This window comes from Phoca vitulina, unplaced genomic scaffold (assembly GCF_004348235.1).
Source record: "Phoca vitulina isolate PV1807 unplaced genomic scaffold, GSC_HSeal_1.0 scaffold6, whole genome shotgun sequence".
Classification (NCBI taxonomy): domain Eukaryota; kingdom Metazoa; phylum Chordata; class Mammalia; order Carnivora; family Phocidae; genus Phoca; species Phoca vitulina.
Genome location: NW_022589709.1, coordinates 52,264,409 through 52,284,217, shown reverse-complemented (window position 1 = coordinate 52,284,217; position 19,809 = coordinate 52,264,409). Strand labels below are relative to the sequence as shown.

The window sequence follows — 19,809 nt, the reverse complement described above, 5'->3', positions numbered from 1 at the left end:
CAGGAAACTTTCTGGTAAAACCTATAAAGCACCATACTGAAAGAGTCTTAAAGAAGTGTAAGTTTAAGAAAGACTATGTATAACCAAAACATGATCTGTACTTATTAAAAGTAACATGTAAAATGGCATCTACCATATTAGGAACAACAAATCTATTACACAGTAAAATTTTATTACATATTCTGATTATTCATTAGCAGAATGAACTAAAACGGAATTCCTAAAACTGATAGGTTCCAGAGATTTTTAATACTTGCAGAATGTAGTATTTGCTTTGCAAACAAAAACATCACAGTACCTTGTAATGTCCATTTATCACAGCATCATGTAGGGGAGTGATCTGGTACATTCCTTTGATATTTACATCTGCTCCACCTTTTAATAGCTCACTTGCTGTCTGATAAAATCCTCCTACACTAGCTTCATGAAGTGCTGTCCAACCTATTATACAAAAAGGAAATGGTTATGTTTGCTATCTTAATGTTTTGTGCTTGCCCATAAAATAAAAACTCTATGTTGTTTCTTTAAAAATATTTTGATTATATGAGACAAGATAATCTTACCATGAAATAACTTGTATTATTAGATGAATTCAATAAATCTGAGGACCAAATCAAATTCCTACCCCCAACTCAGTTGTGAAAAAATATGAAAAGTAAAAATTTTTTTTTAAAGAAGTAAAATATTTGAAACTATTCCTGCCCTCCTCAAATAAAAAGGTTGTAAGGGAGTCATTATTAGCTCACAGAGAATGCTAGTTGCAGGCTACTTTCCTGGAGAGAAGAGAGGGAAAAAAACTTTATAGCTCAAGGTACTTCCATTAAAGTAACACAGCTAGTAGGAATGCACAGAAGTCACTTCAAAAACATATATTTCTTTTCTCCTTATTTTAAAAAGCTATTTACAGTAGTTCTTTTTTTTTTTTTTTAAGATTTTATTTATTTATTTGAGAGAGAGAGAGAGTGTGGGGAGAAGCAGAGGGGGAAAGAGAGGAACAAGCAGACACCACGCTGAGCACGGAGCCAGATGTGGGGCTTGATCTCACGACCCTAAGATCATGACCTGAGCTGAAACCAAGAGTGAGATGCTTAACTGACTGAGCCACCCAGGTGCCCCTATTTACAGTAGTTCTAACACCACTATTTAAAGAAAACCAGTCGTACAGACAAGTATCCTTTATCCTTGTTAGCCAGAGACAATGGTATAAGTTATATTTATTAAATTCCAATAAATCATAGGACTGATGAAAGAAAACCTAAAAGTTGCATGTTAAAAGTGTATTTCACTCCTTCCAGAACCTTCTCCATAAGCCAGGGTTTCTCTAACTCAGCACTAACATTTTGGGGTGGATAATTCTTTGTGGTTCTGAGCATTCTATTAGATGCCAATAGCACCCCACCCCCATTCCAGTTGTAACAACTAAAAATGATTCCGGAAACTGCCAATGTCCCCTGAAAGGCAGTATCACTCCAGTTAAGACCCATCGCTATAAATGTTATAGAAGCAGTTTCTCTTATATTAATAATTAGAAAGCTCTGAGGAAGAAATGAAGAGTACCAAATGATTAATAAAAGAGTTTTTTTCCTATAAATTTCCTTAAAATGCATGTGACTGTTTAAACTGAATATTATAACATTATATTTTGGTGTTATTAATGTATATAGATGTTATATATATAGTACAAAAGGGAGATGTGGTCAATGTTTTTACATTTTTAGAAATATTAACATACTAACTCTAAAAGGACTGAAACATTAAAGATGTATATTTCAATCACCAGAGTAACTACTACAAAGTAATGCAAAGACAAAGAGAGGGGAAAAAAAGATAATGTGCACAAGAAAAAATTAATTAAACTGCAGTCCTCAATCCAACCTTTTATATTAAATGAAAATTGATTAATCACCCCAATTAAAAGGCAGAGATTGTCAGAATGGATAAAAAACCTGTCTATAAGAAATATGCTATCTATAAGAAATAACTTTTATTTATTTACTTAAAAAAATTTGTTTTTATTTATTTATTTGAGAGAGAGAGAGTGAGTGAGAGAGAGAAAGCACGAGAGGGGGAAGGGTCAGAGGGAGAAGCAGACTCCCCATGAGCAGGGAGCCCAATGCGGGACTCGATCCTGGGATTCCAGGATCATGACCTGAACCGAAGGCAGACGCTTAACTGACTGAGCTACTCAGGTGCCCAAGAAATAAATTTTAAATAAAAAGACATAGGTTGAAAATAAAAGGATGGAAAAAGATACAACAAACAGACAAGAAACATAAGAAGGCTAGAATGCCTATATTAATATCATATATAGTAGCTTCAAGACAAAGTATATTACCAGAGATAAAGAGACGTATTTCATAATAATTAAAAGGTCAATTTATCAGAAGACATGAAAATTACAATTTTATATGTACCTAATAACAAAACTTCAAAATATAAGCAAAAATGGACAGAATTAAAGGGAGAAATCGACAAAGCCACAATCACAGTTGTTAATATTTCAATACCCTTCTCTAAAATGATAGATCAACTAGACAAAAAAATCCATAAATACAGACATGATCTGAATATTACCAACCATCTTCATCTAAGTGACATTTATAGAACATTGGATCAACTGAAGAATAATCATTCAAGTACACAAGGGATAGTAAGCAAGAAAGACCATATACTAGGCAACAGACCAATTCTCAATAAATGTAAAAGGATCAAATCCACAGAAAGTATATCCTTTAACCAAAAGGAATTAAGTTAGAAATCAATACCAGAAAGATACCTGGACAATCCTCAAATATTTAAAAATTTAACAACTTCTAACATAATCTTGGGGTCAAACAAATGATCATACAAGAAATTAAAAGTATTTCAAAGTGAATGATAATGAAAATACAACATAGTAAAATCTGTTGGATGCAGCAAAAGCAGTATTTAGAGGGAAATTTAAAGCTTTAAATGACTATGGCAGGAAAAATGTACAAAAATCTGTGCCCTTATTTTCAACCTTAAGAAGCTAGATAAAGAAAAAAAATTAACCCAAAATAAGTAGAGGTCAAAAGAAGCAGAAATTAATAACATTTAATACAGATAAGAGAGAAAAATTTAGGGGCGCCTGGGTGGCTCAGTTGGTTGGGCAACTGCCTTCAGCTCAGGTCATGATCCTGGAGTCCCGGGATCGAGTCCCGCATCGGGCTCCCTGCTCAGCAGGGAGTCTGCTTCTCCCTCTGACCCTCTTCCCTCTCGTGCTCTCTATCTCTCATTCTCTCTCTCTCAAATAAATAAATAAAATCTTTAAAAAAAAAAAAAGAGAGAAAAATTTAAAGCCAGAAGGTAGTTCTTTGAAAAAAAAGAAGGCAGTAAAATTGATAATCCTCTAGCTTAAACTACTTTAGGAAGGAAGGGAAAAAAAAGAAAAAGGAAAGAAGGAAGAGGGATAATGAGCAATATCAGGAATGAAATATAAATAGCCCTAAAGATCTGCAAATATTAAAACACTAATAGGGGAATATTATAAATGACTTTATGCCAATAAATTCCATAAGTTGGATAAAAAGGACAAATTCCTTGAAAAAGTACAGCTTACCAAAACTGACACAAGATGAAACAAAATATGAATAGCTCACACATAGGAGAAATTTGCATTTATTATCAAAATCTTGCCACAAAAAATTACAGGCTCACATAGTCTCACTCTAAGTTCTGTCAAACATTTAAGAAAAAACCCCCAATCTTACACAAACTCTTCCAGAAAGTAGAAGAGAATACTTCTTAACTCATTTTATGAGATCTACATAACCCTGATACCAAAACCAAAATCATTACAAGAAAATTATGAACCAATATTACTTACAAACATAGGTTACCAAAAAAATCCTTAACAAAATATTAGCAAATCCTGATACCAAAATCAGACAAAAGCATTACAACAAAAATAAAATTACAGACCAATATTACTCATGATCATACATGCAAAAATCCTTAACAAAAGAGTAGCAAATTGAATCTAGCAATATATAAAAGGATGATTTATCATGACCCAGGATCCATTCCTGATAAAAATACTCAGGAAATTAGGAATGGATTCCTCAATATCATAAAGAGCAGCTACAAAACCTACATCTAACATCATGCTTAATGACGAAATACTGAAGAGGCAAAACTATAAGAAATAGTGAAAAATATCAGAGAAATATCAGAATAGTGGCTTCTAGAGAGTGGGGGTGGGGAACGACTGGGAAGAGGCATGAGGGAAATTTCTGGGATGTTGGTAATATCCTATCTTGATAGGTGCACCTGGGTGGCTCAGTCAGTTAAGTGTCTGCCTTCGGCTTGGGTCATGATCCCAGGGTCCTGGGATTGAGCCCCGCGTCAGGCTCCCTGCTCAGTGGGGAGCCTGCTTCTCCCTCTCCTTGCCATTCTGCCTATCTGTGCTCTCTATCACTTTGTCAAATACATAAAATCTTTTAAAAAAAAATCTATCTCGATAGAGGTTTGGGTTACACAGGTGAATATATTTGTCAAAATTCATCAAACAGCACATTTAAGATCTGCATTTTATAGTATGGAAATTTTACCTCAAAAAAGAAAAAAACTACTGAACTCAGAGATATTAATGCTGAGGTGTTCAGTGGTAAAATGTACTAACTTTCTTTGAAATGCATCAACATAAAGATGGATTGATGGACAGATAGATTTAAAGATGGATAGGAATGAAATAATAAATATTTATTAATCTCTGCCCCCTGGTTCCTGGCACAGAGCTCCTAAACCCCTGTAAACAGAGGTGCTAGGACAATCTTTTGTTCTAATATTTGGTCTCTCACCCCAGTTCCTCATACAGAAACCCCAAGAGCTTTGCAATTTCATAAGTGATAAAAGTGTCTGACACAGAGCTCCTAAATCCCTTGCTATTCCCTGGGTGACAGAAGTATCTTTTGTTCTAATGAGGCAACTTTTGGTGGACTCCTGGATGGGGGCTGGTCATAAGAAAGACCAAGTCATGATCAGAAACTTGGCAGTTTCACCTCCATGTCCCCCTCTCCCCTGCCCTGCCTTCACGATGAAGCCTCCATAAAAATCCCCAAACTCTGGGGTTTGGAGAACTTTTCCAGTTTGTTCAACACATCTACATGCTGGGAAGGTAACATACTCCAATTCCACAGGGATAGAAGCTCCTGTGCTCCAGGACCCTCCCATGCCTCACTCTGTATCTTCATCTGGATATTCATCTGTATCCTTTGTCATATCCTTTATTATATAATAAACTTACATGGTAAACGTAAGTGTTTCCCTGAGTTCTGTGAGCTATTTTAGGAAAAGATCAAATCCGAGGAAGGAATTTGTGGGAACCTCCAATTTGTAGCCAAGTTGAACAGAAATTGCAGGTAACCCAGGGACCTACTACTTGTGATTGGCATCTGAAGTAGGGGTGGCTGACTGATCCCTTAACCTGTGGGATCTGTACAAATTTGGGTTAGTCAGACATGAACTAAATTGCAGGTGTTGGAGAATTGCCTGATGTATCAAAAATCCCACACATCTGGTATCAGAAGTGTTATGAATATAAGTAGAAGAGAAATACATGAGTGTTTTTCCTTTAGTGTTTTTCCTTTATAGTAAGTATGCAATAAAAATAAGTATGTAGAATCTAGGTATTAGGTATCTGGATGCTTAATGTAGAATTCTTTTACCTTTTCAGTATGTTTAAAATTTCTCATAATGTTAAAAGAAATTTCAAATATATAGCTCACATGTGAACTTTTAAAACATAACCACTTAAGGACTACCTATTTTTAAAAACATAATATAAAAATTATCTCCAATAGTATTTGATAAAAAATTTGAACTCATTTAGGTTTCGGGACCTGTGGAAATTTGCTTATCAATGCGTATATTGGTTAACCTGATTATCTGCCACCAGTCTAGGATGAAAAATGAAATATAAGAAATCCAAAAGTTATTAACTCTGAAATGTAGATGATGACTTTCCTCTTAGGAAACTTCCTTTCCTTATTTAGGTTTTGCTTAAGCTACAATAAAAATTAGTTTCCTAAAATGGACAAAAACAACTGCTATCGGAATGAGAAAACCATAACAAAAGATTAGTTTTGTTTTCCCTGAGCCAGAATGACTAAAAGATAAGGTAAATGTAAAGTGGAAAACCAGTCTCCTATTTTAAATTCACTGCAGAAAATTCCCAAAGAAGAGAATTACTGCATGTCAGTAATTCAGAATAAACAATGGGGGCTCAGGAAAGGACTAAAAAATGAATGCCACTTTAAGTGAGACCCAAGCAAGGATGACCCAGTGATGAACAGTATCAGTCTTTTTTTTTTTAAGAAGATTTATTTATTTATGGGGTGGGGGGAGGGCAATGGGAATCTCCAGTAGATGCCCCACTGAGCGAGAAGCCAGTCGATGCAGGGTTCGACTCGGGGATCACTCGGGGCTTGATCCCAGGACCCTGCAATCAGGACCCCTGAGATCAGGACCTGAGCCGAAATCAAGAGTCAGATGCTTAACTGAATGAGCCACCCAGGTGCCCCTGATTAGTATCAATCTTAAGGTTGAAAGAAATTCCCAGCATTGACAAAGCCAGAAGGATGTTTATTCTGTAGACAGAGCCACTGTAGACCAGAAATGGCTACACAATGCAGAAAGAAATCAAACGTACAAAGAATTTCCCTTTCCCTGGGGATTACTCCTTCTGTGTTATAAAACCACTCCTTCAAAATAAAGATGGATCACATTTTACAACAGATCTTTTATTATCTTCCAGATCTGCAGGTTGGAAGATCCTTAACAATTTCTTTTCTTTTTAAAAAATTTAACCATCTTAAAGAAAATCTCTCTAAAGCTTTATAAGATAATAACTATCCCAGAAAGTGAAAATAACAAATTTTAATAAAGATCATAATATTACTTATAGGCTCTAATGTAGCAACTGTTAACACCCACAGAGGTGTAAGTTCACGTTTCCTTGTGTTCTAATGTGCCAGAGACTTAGGAGTCAGGTAGAATTCTGTGTAAAATAATGCTCAAGGCATTGGTCTGAGAGGGTTTTAACAATGAAGCTTAATGAGATCTGTTTTTGGGTATTCAGAGTTTCTTCAGCCTACTTCCTGGTTTCACCTTTGTTTTTGATAGATGAAGAACTATTGCAATCGTTTTTTTTAAATCAAAGACAAAGATACCATAAAATGCAAATGAGACTTATAATGCAAATGTTACCTATGACAAGACCATTGGTCTGTTATCATAACATCTTAAGAATTTCTCAAAAGGCACTTACCCTTTTTTGGACTGTATCACAGAATATATTTAAACTTTTCTAGTATATTTATCTTTCTGTTTTCATAATACCTGGTACATAAGGGGCATACTGTAAAAGCTCACCTCAATGAACTGGTATATTACATGGAGGTCATACATCTCTTGCCAGTAGCTCTTGAACTTCACTGAGAATATAAATCATCTGGGGAAATATGTTAAAATGCGGATTTCAAGGTTTTAACCTACAGATTTTAATTGTGAGACTGTGTGTGTGTGTGCATGTGTGTGTTTTGGAGGGCAAAATAAACATTTTAAACAAACTGCATTTTAAACAAACATTGCAGGTGACTCTGATGAAAATGGTTGTAGTCAAGTCTTTAAAAACACTACCCTCTGCAATTTTATAAGATGGAATAGCCAGAAGTAAAGATCAGAGCTAAGATGCAAAATGAGAAGGAAAAGTAGAGAACAAAAGAGTTCAAAAAGCCAGGAAAATATGTTAAGGATAAAAAATTCATTAAGGTCACAGAAGTATCTAGGGCAGTGAGGAGAAACTGCACAATAAATTGCCGAAGACAAGCAGGGAACAGACACCAAGGATGTTAACAATGGCACAGAAAATGGCTCATGAAAATAAGTATGTTAAGAGATTCTTGGGAAGTCCATAAAGTAAAGTTAGCTGCATGTAGAGCTACTCCTGAACTTAAGGAGCAGATAGAGACTAACAGCAAGTACCACACATTTCGCAAGGAAGCAAGTGCTTTGGCTAGCAAATAAGGATCCAAGGTTGAGGGTTACAGGATGTTGGCGGTTCACTTGGGTATGAGATTTAGAATAACAGCCTGTTAAAACCCTGATTATCACATAAATGCAGGCTTTGCTAAAGTAAGTGTAATCACCAGCTTGTCCATGGACTGTGCTGTTCACCCCTGTGCATCCTAAGACTTTTCACAGTTTCATAAACTGAGAAAGTCTAGAAACACTAGTAAAAGTATGGACACACAGAAGCACTACCCAGACTGGCCCAGTGCTGCTAAGTGCCTTACGTACTTAAGTGTCCTTAAGGAATCATTCCTGTCCAGAAGAACATCAGCTTCTCTCCACAAAAAAGACTGTATTAGAGATCCAGCCTTGCAGAAAGAATGTTCTGAGCTCCCTGCCCCACCATCTCTACCTTATACTCTCTTCTCTCCATATCCCTGGCCATTGCCCCTGCTGTACATCTACTGTACATCTACCATGTTATCTCAGTTTCCCCCATAGCTCAGCATACCATCAGCTTCTTTCAGCTTTTGAGCTCACCTCTCTTCCATTCAAAGTTGAGTCTCACAGTAACAATGCCCATGCAAACCCAGCAAGTCAGCCACAGGAACCACATCCTGTGGGCCACCTGGTGGGCCCTGGGCAGGCAAAATCTTTGAAGGTGCAATAGAATGCTCTTCTCCTGCCCCTCCCTCCCGACCTTACCACTTCCCTGGGAGATGATGGTGATCAGCTACCTAAGCAGAAAAATTACCTGGAAGCTTTCTGTTTGAGACTTGCCTTATACCCACTTTGTCATACTTTCATAGGAGTTACTAAGCAGAAACTACAAACCACTCCCAAGATAATTGTGGGTTAACCCCAACTTACCAGCATAACTTGGCTGATTAACATTTCCCCCTTTCATTATATAATGATGAACAAGATCAATGTCATTATGCAGAGCAGCCTGATACAGTAAGTTCTCTCCAAAAATGTTTCTACGGTTAATGCTAGACAGAGATACTTTATTCCTCTTCATTTTTTCTGAAACAAGGGGATGAACAAAAGAAAACAAAAAGTAATAATCCTTATTTAAAAATCGGGAAGAATACAGGTAATAGAGTGAATCCAGTCAACATTCTGGAATTATTTTATGAAAGAGTATTTCATCCATAAACCCAACGATAATGTTATCTACATGCAAAAAGGTAAAAGAAAAATATCATTAGTTTGAAAATACTTGCAGTACATTATAAATTATGTAAGCAGTTTATGTTTATTGAAACCCCATGAAAGTGAATACATGAGAAGACTAACAGATTACTTTCTTAAAAGTTCTGGTGAAAAGGATTATTTAAATCTAGAATTAGGTGTTATTAAACCCAACAAAATACTATAGTACCAAAATGTGTTTTAACACCATGAGGAGAAAAATCTCAGAAGTATATAAGGAAGATACAGAAATTAACCCAGTGAGGCCAGAAAAGAGAATGCTAAATTTCTTTCTTTGCTACAAATAGCTGTCACAAAATTAAATAAAGACATATGGTCTTGATCTGTACAATAGTTTTCTTTCCTAAGCCAGAAAATAGACAATTAAAATAGATTCCCAGCTTATACATATCAGGTATCATATCTCCACTGTGTCTCCTAAAATACTGACATTCCTTATTTAGATACTCTAAATTCTGTCAATTTTTATGGATACTAGTTCATGTGGTTTTCCTGAATTTCAGAATAACTATGACTATAGCTTTTCCAATTTTGATCTAGCTAATCTGCCCCATCCTAAAATCTCACAAAAGTAACTGAGTACAGCAGCACATTTTTTAATGGATCACAATTTATCTGCTTCGCCTTTATTAGATTCCCTCCATTCAGTTCCACTGTAAAACAAACCAACTTCTGAACATTTGAACCTATCTTCCCCCACTCAAGACTACAAAGCATTCTGCTCCTACCAGATAAACTGCATGCTTACCAAAAAAAAAAAAAGTAGTTTTTACTCCAAGCTCTGTCTTTGCCAGTTGTACTTGCTAGTTATATAATTTATTAGAAATAACAAATTAAGAATACAAAATTTTTCAATGAAAACTAAGATGTAGAAGCCATTCACTTCCAATCATGACTAAATAATTGCCATGACTTGCCCTTCCATTGCAAACAACTAAAAAAACTACACAAAATATATGGGGTAAAAAAATTTAGACACTGGAAAACAGGCAATTCAGATCTATGACTCCTTCCAGAGAAGAGAAACAAGAGAGTGAGCCCTAAGATCACTCTTGCCTGAAGGCACTTTCCAGAATATAGCAAAAGCATAGCAAGGTGATCCTGCTGAGCTGAGGAAATAGAGATTCAAGTTTCAGGAGGCTAGGGAGATTAGCTTTTGCACAGTAGGGTACGATGAGGGGAGAGAGAACAGGTACCGAAATCTATAAAAGGGACTCCTTGAGTCACTATCTAAATACTAAAGTGCTCATATGTAGGTTGAGTCTTCCTGAGGCTGGGCAAGAACAACTACCCAAGAACTATAAAATAACAATCCTGAGAGATCATGCAGGCCTGGGAAACATTTACATTCCTGACAGCCTGAGGAGAGAGACCTTGCTAACAACCGGAGCATTAGTAGAGACCCTTGACAGGTCACGTCTTAGTAGAAGGGGCTAAACTAGCTATATAGTAAAGCCTACATCAAGCCTGCCTAATAAGGTTTTTAAAAAAGTTTTGAGGGCGCCTGCGTGGCTCAGTTGGTTAAGCAACTGCCTTCGGCTCAGGTCATGATCCTGGAGTCCCGGGATCGAGTCCCACATCGGGCTCCCTGCTCTGCAGGGAGTCTGCTCCTCCCTCTGACCCTCCCCCCTCTCATGCTCTCTCTCTCATTCTCTCTCTCAAATAAATAAATAAAATCTTTAAAAAAATAAAAAAATAAAAATAAAAAAGTTTTGAAAGGATCAATCTGATCTTCAAGTAACTTGTAGGCCACAACAAAATTCAGTATTTTTAAAATATACATTCAATAACATTTTGTTGCATGTGGATTTCTAATTGCTCTTCTCTACAAGCCTTGTGCCTTTGTCAAAACTCAGGGTTTATTTCTTTCTTTTTTTTTTTTTTTAAAGATTTTATTTATTTGCGAGAGAGAGAATGAGAGACAGAGAGCATGAGAGGGAGGAGGGTCAGAGGGAGAAGCAGACTCCCTGCTGAGCAGGGAGCCCGATGCGGAACTCGATCCCGGGACTCCAGGATCATGACCTGAGCCGAAGGCAGTTGCTTAACCAACTGAGCCACCCAGGCGCCCTCAGGGTTTATTTCTGAACTCATTACATTGATCTATTTCCCTATCTTGACGGAAATGTCATGCTATTTTGATGACTAGAGCCATATCATTTTTTTGTTTTGTTTTGAGAGAGAAAGAGAGAGAGTGTGCGCATGTGAGTGGGGAAGGGGAGAAGGAGCAGGGGGGAGAGGGAGAGACAGAATCCCAAGCAGGCTCCATAGCCAACACAGTCATCTCACAACCCTGAGATTATGCATGACCTGAACTGAAATCAAGAGTCGGATGCATAACCCACTAAGCCACCCAGGTGCCCCGCCATATTTTTTTTTTAAGATTTTATTTTATTTATTTATTTATTTATTTATTTGAGAATGAGAGAGAGAGAGAGAGCCAGGAGAGGAGTAGAGGGCGAGGGACAAGGAGACTCCACGCTGAGCACAGAGCCCAACGTGGGGCTTGATTCCATGACCCCAAGATCATGACCTGAGCCGAAATCAGGAGTCAGATGTTTAACTGACTGAGCCACCCAGGCACCCCATCCTGTCATATAATTCTTAAAATAAGGCAGTGTTAGCCCTCTAACTTTGTTCTTTTTCAAAACTGTTTACCATTCTAGGTCCTGTACATTCCATATGAATTTTAGAACCAGTTTGTGAATTTCTACAAAAAACCCTACAGGAATTTTGATTGGGATTGTGTAGAGTTCATAGATAATATCTGAGCAGAAATAACATCTTAACAATATTTAATCTTCTGGGGCACCTAGGTGGCTCAGTTGGTTAAATGTCCGACTTGATTTTGGCTCAGGTCGTGATCTCAGGGTTGTGAGATCAAGCCCTGTATTGGGCTCTGCTCAGTGCGTGGAGCTTGCTTGGAATTCTGTCTTTCTAAAAAAACAAAAAAGCCCCCAAAAAACAATATTAAGTATTCTGACTGATGAACAAAGCAATATCTCCCCATTTTTCTCCATTAAATTTTCTTTGATTTTTCTGAATAATGTTTTGTAAGTTTCAGTGTACCTGTCTTTTACATAGTTTGTCAAATTTATCTCTATTTCATATTTTTGATACTATGGTATCAAATTTCACTGTCTAAATGTTACTAGAATATAGAAATATAATTAGTATTTGTATATTGATCTTGTATCCTTTAATTGTGCAAAATTCACTTACATATAGTTGCTTTTACTATACATTCCATCAGATTTTCTAATAGATGATTACGTCATTTGTGACTAAACACAGTTTTACTTCTTTTTTTCCCACATGGATGCTTTTTATTTGTTTTTCTTTCTGACTGCACTGGCTAGAACCTCTACTATGATGTTCAACAGAAATAGTGAGAGCAGACATCCCCTGCATTATTTCTGATTTTAGGGGAAAAGCATTCAATCTTTCACTACATTAAGTATAATAGCTGTATATTTTTTTGTAGATGCTCTCTGTCAGGTTGACAAAGTTCCACTCTATTCTTAGTTTGCTGGGAGTTTCACCAGAAAGACATGTGAGGTGCTGTCAAATGCCTTCTTGACATCCCTTGAGATGGTAATATGGTTTTCTTTTTTAGCTTGTTAGTTAGTGAATTACAGTGATTGATTTTCAAATGCTAAAACTAATCCTGCATTCCTGGGATAAACCCTACTCTGTCATGATGTATTATACAATGTTGAAATTGATTTGCTGAAGTTTTGTTTATATTTTTGTATCTATGTTCATGAGACATATTCATCTGTAGGTTTCTGTTCCTGTGATGTCTTTGATTTTGTTTTCAGTTTATTAGTAGCTTCACAGAATGAATTGAGAAGTATTCCCTTACCTTCAACTTTTTGGAAGAGTTTGTGGAAAACTGGTATTATTTATTCCTTAAATGTCTGTCGAATTCACCACTGAAGGTGTTATGAACTGAATTCCATCCCCTCAAAATTTGTATGTTAAAGCCATAATAGAGTAGGATTTGTGCCCTTACAAAAAAAAGTAAGAGACTTTAGAGTTTTCCACATATGCAGGAAAGACACTTAGAGAAGGCGGCTGTCTGCAAGCCAGGTAGAGGTCTTGCCAGAAATCGAATTTTCTATTACCTTCATCTTGGACTTCTAGCTTCCAGAACTGTGAGAAAATAAATGTGCCATTTAAGCAATCCAGTTTGTGGTATTTAGTTATGGTAGTCTGAGAAGACTAATCCAAAAGGCTTTGGGCCTAGAAGTTTGGGCCAAATCAAGAGTCAGACACTCAAACAACTGAGCCACCCTGGTACGCCTAGAATAAATCCCTTTATGTAGAATTGCCAATTCAAGAATTGTGACTTAAAAGTCTGAAGAATGTAAATAAATTGCCCTGTGAAAAGACTGAACGGGGCGCTTGGGTGGCTCAGTCAGTTAAGCGTCCCAGTCGTGGTTTCAACTCAGGTCACGATTCCAGGGTCCTGAGATTGAGCCCTGCGTCGGGCTCGGTGCTCAGTGCAGAGTCTGCTTGTCCCTCTCCCTCTGGTCCTCCCCCTGCTCTCTCTATGTCGAATAAATAAATAAAATCTTAAAAAAAAAAAAAAAGACTGAATAAACTTACACTATTACCCACAACATAAGAGAATGCTTACTTTTTCCATATTCTTGCCACTGGGAATTCTCAAGTGTTTAAACATTTGACATTCTCTTAGTGAAAACTATACTTCCTAATTTACATTTTTTTTAATCATAAGTGAGATGTTCATCCTTTCAATTAATTCTTAAAAGATTTTATTTATTTATTTATTTATTTATTTATTTATTTATTTATTTGAGAGAGAGAGAGAGAGTGAAGCAGGGGGAGGGGTAGAGGGAGAGGAAAAGGGAGAGGCAGAGAATCTTAAGGTGAGCAAGGAGCCTGATGCAGGGCTGGATCTCAAGACCCTGAGATCATGACCTGAGGCAAAACCAAGAGTTAGATGCTTAACTGACCGAGCCAACTAGGCGTCCCAGTTATTTATATATATTTATGTATATATTTTTTTCCTGTGAACTGCTTGTTCATGTTCCCTACTCATTTTTCTTTATCCTTATTGTTTTGTAGGAGCTCTTTGCATGTTAATGCAATTAACCCCTGTTATGTGTTATTGATATTTCTTCTGTGCTCAATGTTTGGTTTTCTTTAGGGTATTTTTCCGTACAATCTTTTTAAAATATATGTAGCCAATTTTATCATTCTTTTCCCTCCTGGCTTCTGGGTTTGTCATTTTTTAAGAAGGTTTTTCCTCTTCAGAGATTACAAAAAGATTCACTTATGTTTTCTTCTAGAATTTTTTTTTTCATTTAATCTTTGGCCAAAATGGAATTAAATTTAGTATAAGGAATGTTATAGGTATCCACCCAATTTTGTTTATGTTTTTACTGTTTATTGCTTGGTCCTTCTTTTTGCCACCAATTTGAGATGCCATCTTTATTATATACCTTCCCCAAAATTCACACTGTATCAGGCTTCTACATTTAAACTCTATTCTGTTTCAACAATTTATCTGTCTATTCCTTGCCTGTACCAAATTATTTTAATTTCTATGGCCTTCTAATTGCTTTTATATTATGTACAGCAGGTTCTTGTCTCTCCACTCTCCCTGTGCTTTTATTTTTCAGAATTTTCTAGGCTAGTCCTTCATATTTAGTATCATTTTATAACATTCTCATAACTAATCTCCAGCTTTATAAAGCAAAACAAATTAGCAAATAAACAAAAATCTGTTTTTGATTGAGCTCTCACATATTTATAGAGTAATTTAGGGAGCAATAAATTTCTTATAAGACTGAACACTTATGGTCAAGAATAAAGTTCTTCTTTTTATTCAAGTCTCTTTTTTTGTTAAGTCCCTCAGCAGAATTTTCAACCGTCTTCTTACAGGTAAGGCACATTTCTTATTAGGTATACAAGCAGGTATTTTCTCTTTTATAGTTATTATAAATGGGACTTTCTCCTATATTTTTCTAACTGGGTAATACTTACACATATGAAAGGTATTTATTTTTGTCTTGTTTCAGTTCACTGAATTTTTTAAATGTCTTATCTGGAAAAAAACCTCAGACTTAAAAAAAGTTATAAAGACAGAACAAAAGATTCACCCATTGTTAGTATTTTGCCACCTGTTTACATCATTCTATCTCCCTTTTTATATAAACACATGCATGCACACATATATATAAATAACTTACATACACCATGTCCCACTACTCACTAATGCTTATGTGTGTATTTTCTAAAAACAAGGACATTCTCTTAAATAACCAAATTATTATTAAGTTCAGGAAATTTAACAATGATATATTATTATTTAACCTACAATCCATATTTTAATTTTGGCAGTTGTACCCCTATTATATTTTAACCAGTCTTTCTAGATTCTTACAGTTTCTCAGTTTCTTAGGTTATTCTTTGGGGTTTTATAGGAACAAAGAAATAACATCCAACACCTAGCCTTATGCTAGGTTTGCCACACCACAAATAGATAACATATCTAAATTTGAAAAGGGTTCTGTAACTATTCTCTCCAAATAGAAGTATAGAAAAAATACCAGCCTATAAGCCAGAAGTTCATGATCAAGTCCTAGTTATGCTACTAATAAGCTGTGCAATGCTGGGAAAAATCCTTAACCTTTATGAACTTCCTCATCAGTAAAATGAGAAAGTTGAGATAGATGATCTCTAAATCCTTTTCAGTACCAGTATTCTATGTTTCTATAAGTTACTTGGTTAAAAAAAAAAAAAAAAAAATCAAATATGCCTCACCATTTTTTCCAGCAAGTTTTTTGTTTCTCTGCATCTGTTCTCCACTTTTGAGTCTGGTTGAATGCATATTCTTCCCTTTACCTTTAATCATTAAAGTAGGATCCTGCATTCTTGAAACATAAATGTGTTCTTAAAATTACTATCATGTTCTCTGCAACAATTCATAGAGAATCATACTAAATTTTTACTCAATTTTTAGGGCGCCTGGGTGGCTCAGTTGGTTAAGCGACTGCCTTCGGCTCAGGTCATGATCCTGGAGTCCCGGGATCGAGTCCCGCATCGGGCTCCCTGCTCAGCAGGGAGTCTGCTTCTCCCTCTCCCGCTCCCCCCCTCTTGTGCTCTCTCTCTCTCTCACTCTCTCTCTCAAATAAATAAATAAAATCTTTAAAAAAAAAAAAAAAAAAAATTTTACTCAATTTTTAAAACTGAAAGGTATTTTACTGAGCTGCTATCAAAGAGCATGGCAGTTTATTTTTTTTTTTTTTAAGATTTTATTTATTTATTTGAGAGTACTGAGTACTGAGGAAGAGGAAGAGGGAGAAGCAGACTCCCCACTGGGCAGAGAGCCAGATGTGGGACTCAATCCCAGGACCTTGGGGATCATGACCTGAGCCAAAGACAGACGCTTAACCAACTGAGCCACCCAGGGACCCAAAGAGCATGGCAGTTTAAAATATGGAGATGGCTCCTGAGTAAACTGCAGATAATTCTGTGACAGGCATGCCAGTTTTTGTGGCTTCTAGCCTTTTCTTTGTGCCACCTGTGGGTTTCTCTCCTTTAGGAGCAGTCATCTACAAGTATTCTGAGTCTCTTGCCCCTCACTCCCTAAGCTGGCATGCCATTATCTAATCACCTTCTAGGGAAAAAGATAGGCTCTTTGCAAGAAAACAGGACTTGCCATGTGGGATTACACTGATCAAAAACTGCAAAATAGTGGAATAAAGAATAAAAACAGACACACAGCTGAATGGAATACTGTAAAGCTAGGAAATAAACCAATGTATATATGGTCAATTAACTTACAATAAAGGAACCAAAAATATACAATGGGGAAAGGACAATCTTTTCAATAAATGATGTTTGGGAAACTGGATAGCCACATGTAAAACAATGAGACTGAGCATCGATCTTAAATCATACACAAAAAATCAATTCAAAATGGATTAAAGACTTCATTGTAAGACCTGAAACCATAAAACTCGTAGGAAAAAACACAGGGGTAAGCACCTTGACACTGGTCTGGGCAATGATTTTTTGGATTTGGCACCAGAAGCAAAGGCAACAAAAGCAAAAATGAACAACTAGAGCTATATCAAACTAAAAAGTTTCTGCACAGAAAAGGACACCAACAACAAAATAAAAAGGCAACCTACTGAATGGGAGAAAATATTTGCAAATCATATATCTAATAAGGGGTTAATATTCAAAATATATAAGGAACTCATACAACTCAATAGCAAATGAGCAAACAATCCAATTAAAAAATGGAAGAGGAACTGAAAAGATATTTTTCCAAAGAAGACATCCAAATGGCCAATAGGTACAGGAAAAGGTGCTGAACATCACTAACCAGCAGGAAAATGCAAATAAAAACCACAGTCAGATATCACCTCATACATGTTATAATGGGTATCATTAAAAAGACAAGAAAGAACAAGTGTTGCTGAGGATGTGAAGAAAAAGGAACCCCTGTGCATTGCTGGTGAGAACGTAAACTGGTGAGGGCACTATGGAAAACAGTATAAATCAAAAAATCCTCACAAAATCAAAAATAGAACTACCACATGATACAGCATTTCCACTTCTGGATATTTATCCAAAGGAAATAAAATTACTATCTTGAAAAATATCTGCACCCGTGTCCACTGCAGCTTTATTTACAATAGCCAAGACATGGAAACAACTTAAGTATCCATTGATGGATAAATGGATAAGGAAAATTGGTATATACATACACACACACACACACACACACACACACACACACATACATACATACACACACAATGGAGTATTATTCAGAATAGCCATAGAAAAGGAAATCCTGCTATCTGTGACAATGTGAAAGGACCTAAAGGGCATTATGCTAAGTGAAATAAGTCAGACAGAGAAAGACAAATACTGTATGATCTCACTTATATGTGGAATCAAAAAAACAAACAAACGAACAAAAAACCCAAACTCAAGGATACAGAGAACAGACTTGTGGTTTCCAGAAGCAGGGGGGTGGGGAGTGAAATGGGTGAAAGTGATCAAAAAGTACAGACTTCCATTTATAAGATAAATAAGTCCGGGGATGGAATGTACAGCACGGTAACTGTAGTTAACAATACCGTATTGCACAGTTGAAAACTGTTGAGAGAGTAAATCTTAGAAATTCTCAAGAAAAGAAAATTTTGTAACTGTGTGATGATGGATGCTAACTAACTTAATTTAAAAAAGAAAGAATGGAAATTAGCATTAGGCTGAAATCCAACAAATCTCCCTTTACTCTTTTTTTAAAAAAAAGTAGAATTTTCTGGGTTAAAAAAAAATAACTGCACAGTAAATAAGGCAACAACACTAAAAAATAAAGTTCTTCACTTAGGGGTAACTGTATATTGACTCTAGTGTCCCAAGCATAGAATTATCTATAAAGTCTGTAGCATATCTAGAGAGAGAGATGTAATTTGGGAGTATACCTGAAATTCTTAGTTGAAGAGTTATTATTTGTTTGATTCTCACTGACAAGTATCTTTGGTAAAATCTTTTTTGGCATCTTATACTTGTCATCTGTGTGCTTTTCATCTCTGCCTGCTCTCAGTCTGGACGATCTCCTTAACACACATGGAGGGTCCTGGTCAGACTTATTTTCCACCGAATTTGAATTTCCCTTATTATTTAGTGGATCACAAGAGGTGACACTTTGATGAACTAAAGTTTGCAGCCCAGATAGACTTGGATCTTCTAGAGTCTGTAATAAGATGTAAATACACAAATAATTATAACAATGCAAAAGATTTAAAATGAGAAGAAATTAAGTTTTATCTTGTCCTTTGATTATACAAAAATGCCTCTTATAAGATGAAAGTACAAAAATCCACAGGCTACACAATAAAAATTTAATAATATAATAAAAGCCAATGCAGATTTTAAAAGCCTCAGACGAGAAGAGCATAAGTAAAAATTATTCTTATCAATATTCATCCTTAAAATTCAAGAGCAAAACTAAGGTTACTCTGGATGCTTTAACTACGCAGCAAAAAATGACATATAAAAACAGTAGAAACGTCATACTAGACCAGATCAATGCTCTGTTCAGCCCAGTGTTTGTTGTTTGACAGCAGGGAGTAATATTTTGTGAGACAAGATTGTACATAACTTCTATTACATTGATTTTAAAAGGTTACCAGTATATCATGAATGGCTCTAACTTCCCCTTAATAATCCATTATAGATTTAACTTTCATGAAGATACATGTTTTTACACATATCATGTAAACCTTTCTTGAGCTTATTTATATATCCAGCTTGCAAAGCTTTTTAGCATAACAAGTTCCATATTTTTATTATGGCTGAGTAAAAGGGTATTTAATTTGTTCTAAATCAATCTCTTTTTTACTTTTTACTTTACCTCTTTTTTTTTTTGAACACTTGCTAAATTCATGCTCACTCTATTAATACCAATCAATTATAATCTCCTACATTTTACTTATATTACCTCTTTTCAGATTAGAATACTGGAATGTTTAATTTAATCTTCATACCCTATCCCCATGATTAGTTTTTCTT

At 35.8% G+C, this 19,809-nt stretch overlaps 1 protein-coding gene across 1 annotated transcript in view; it reads right to left on the bottom strand.

Moving 5' to 3' along the window:
• The window catches only part of ANKRD31 (ankyrin repeat domain 31), a 143,114-nt gene that overhangs the window by 80,387 nt on the left and 42,918 nt on the right, over positions 1 to 19,809 (bottom strand). The window contains exons 9-12 of the mRNA XM_032404187.1: positions 18,720 to 18,991; positions 16,039 to 16,148; positions 8,902 to 9,057; positions 299 to 441 (exon numbers count right to left, since the gene is read on the bottom strand). Of these exons, the coding sequence (XP_032260078.1) occupies positions 299 to 441; positions 8,902 to 9,057; positions 16,039 to 16,148; positions 18,720 to 18,991 (681 nt within the window). The remainder of the gene's footprint in view (positions 1 to 298; positions 442 to 8,901; positions 9,058 to 16,038; positions 16,149 to 18,719; positions 18,992 to 19,809) is intronic.